At 50.3% G+C, this 2,802-nt stretch overlaps 1 protein-coding gene across 1 annotated transcript; it reads right to left on the reverse strand.

Annotated features, from left to right (window-relative positions):
• Positions 1–376: 376 nt before the first annotated feature.
• Positions 377–1,024, reverse strand: LOC115245312 (collagenase 3-like). Its single transcript, XM_029823574.1, has one exon. The coding sequence runs from the start codon at positions 1,022–1,024 to the stop codon at positions 377–379; it is 648 nt and encodes a 215-aa protein (XP_029679434.1).
• Between the last annotated feature and the right edge of the window lie 1,778 nt (positions 1,025–2,802).

Genomic DNA, 2,802 nt, shown 5'->3' on the forward strand with positions numbered 1-2,802 from the left:
TGGCAGTCCCGGGTGAACACGCCATCTTTGCCACATCGGGAGCAAAACTTGCGCGGAGGTCTCTGGCAATTCAGACGCGTGTGGCTTCGCTGTTTGCACCGCCAGCAGCATTCCTCGCGGCTGTATGCGGCCTTGATTTCGATCGGCGAGCGTCGATCGATCGTCGGCCGAATGCTGCTGTTCCATTGCATTGTACATGGTTATCTTTTTTCACTCGTATGCCTTAGTGTACGTCGTTGACTATGAAGTGTCTAATGACTCGACGATCTTTATATACTCGCGTAGAGATCGCTCCTCCTTCCGCGCACGTTTTTCGCTCCTTTTTATCATATTCTATTTTTACAATAACATTAGAGCGATGGCGGAAGTCGCTTCATCAGTCGTCCTCTTCGTCGATCTCGTCGCTCTCGGTTACGTCGCCGAGATGATAAGCGCGAATCAGAAGATCGCGCAATTGTCGCAACAATCCGTCCGTAGGACACTCGATACCGAGTACGTGAAGGTCGAAAGGACCCGCCAAGGTCACGATATTCGTGAATTCGTTGAACGCGTAGAATTGACGCTTTGCGAAAAAATATAGGTTACCGTCGATGTGTCGGTAGGCCGATGTTATCGCGGGCGGTATTCCTGGAAATATATCTTTCAACGGAGCGTGTCTAACGGCTATCATGCGACATTCGTCGATCTCCGCTACTTTGTCGTCGTCGTAGATCGCGTAGGTTCGTCCCGTATGCGTGTTTATCGCGGCGTTGATCTTAGCGTCTCGGGGAAGTCCGATATCGTGGAGAGATCTCGGCCAACCAAGTTTTAGCTTAAAACTGGGATATTCCGCGACATAGATCGAATCGTTAACGAATAGCGCGAGATCGCCCGATGGTCTTCGATACGCGGTGGACAGGCGCGTGAGATTCGCCGGAAGAAACGTCGGGTAATCCGTCAACTTCATGGGTCTACCGTAGCGTCTCTCGGTTATGTCGACCGACCATACGTTGCGGCGATTAGCTATGTACAAGCGACGATTCATTATTAACGCCGCATTTATGCGCCGCAACGCGCAGAGATCCGCGCGCGCAGGGTCTGTCGGCGCGACGCTCGTCGTCGTCGTGGGTGCTATGGTGGTTGTGGAAATCGTTGGATAGTTTCCATCGTTGTGAGACTCATACAGATTCTGTATAGCGAGGACGTCCTCTATGCTCAGCTTAACCGGAAATTGATTTTCGATGTCGGATATATACGGGAACATTACCGAGTCGTTGCGCATACTGTACTGTAGACCTAGCGCGTGGCCGATCTCGTGCGTCAACGTTTGTAGCAAATGACACGTATCCGGAGGATTTTTGTTCAGATACACGTGCCACGGTTCCGCGTCGATGTGCACCTCCGACGCGAAGTCGACCGCTCCCGAGGGAGAGAACGCGTGAGCGAGAGCTCCACCCGGACCGTCGAAGACCGCCGGGCAAATGTCGCCGCTCAGACAATTCGCGTAGGTGTGCGCGCCCGGTCGATACGATATCAGTATATCGGGATGTAGCGGGTCGCGCGCGAACGTTAACGACGAATTCACCGTACATAACGCGAACACCGCTTCGGCCGTTCTTAAGAGTTCTTCACTAGCCACTTGAAAGTTCCACGTGTTTTCGGCCATTTTCGCGCGATCGGGCTATACGCGCGACCGGGAATGTCCGCGAGACCGCATCGCGGTTTGCGCATAAGACGAAGCGTATCATGGTTTAACGCATCATTTCCTGATAATTGATAGTATTCCTGAAACAGCGACAGCGCGTGACGCAGAGACGTCGCGTTGTCGGACGACAACGATCCTCCATCGTCCTTCAGAAAACTGTACGCGCGCAGAAAGCGGAGCGCCTCCCTCTTCTCCGAGTCGACGGGCGTCGCGGTCGTCGCGGCGCTATCGCTAGGATGAGAACAGTTATCGTCTACATCGCGCGGGTCGAGAGGGACGCGGGAAACGATCGATCGAGAAATATCAGACGTAATAAGAAATGTTCGACGAAACGTCTATTTTTGTCTCTATTGCGCAAATTTGAGGTAGGGGGAGAATAAGGTCAAGTTAGGTTAGGTTGTGACCGGACTAAACACACGAGATGGAGAAATCTACACAAATTGCAGGTTTTCCTACCTTATTAAAACGGTCGCCAGTTCGTTTAACCACCAACGAACAAGGAATGCCCTCGGACGACGTCCCGTCAAGTCTGCCGTCGGACAGGTTGCACAGCGTCAGGATCGCGCTGTTATCAACGCCACTGCTTATCCGCTTGGCTGCTTGGGAATTTTTTCCTAATTCCTTTCTCCCTTTCTGTTTCAGGTCGCCGCTGGATTCTCCGGATCAACGCCCATGGATTTCTGGACTACCCACTGGATGAAAACTATTTCGACGCTTCAAGAATACGTCGGAACGACGTTATTTGTGCAACGTTATGCTGTTGGACAAATGTTCTCTTTCGCTGTTAATCCTTTTTCTTTCTGTTTCAGGTCGCCGCTGGATTCGCCGGATCAACGCCCATGGATTTCTGGACTATCCGATGGATGTAGCTGGATCGACTCACGTTCACAGGTAAGAATACTTCAGGTTTGAGGTAAGTAAATTACTTTCACTCTACTTTTTAATATATATATAAAAAGTATAAAATATATTTGAAAGAGAATATATAAACTTTTCGTATAAACGCGTATAAAATGTTCGCTGTCTCGCGAATCTCCACACTTCGAAGATCTATCGCGCTTATAAAACAATACTGCCTTTTATTATATCTTCTATCGCGAATCTCTAACACGCACGAG

Source organism: Formica exsecta, unplaced genomic scaffold (genome assembly GCF_003651465.1).
Source record: "Formica exsecta isolate Colony F162 unplaced genomic scaffold, ASM365146v1 scaffold94, whole genome shotgun sequence".
NCBI lineage: Eukaryota > Metazoa > Arthropoda > Insecta > Hymenoptera > Formicidae > Formica > Formica exsecta.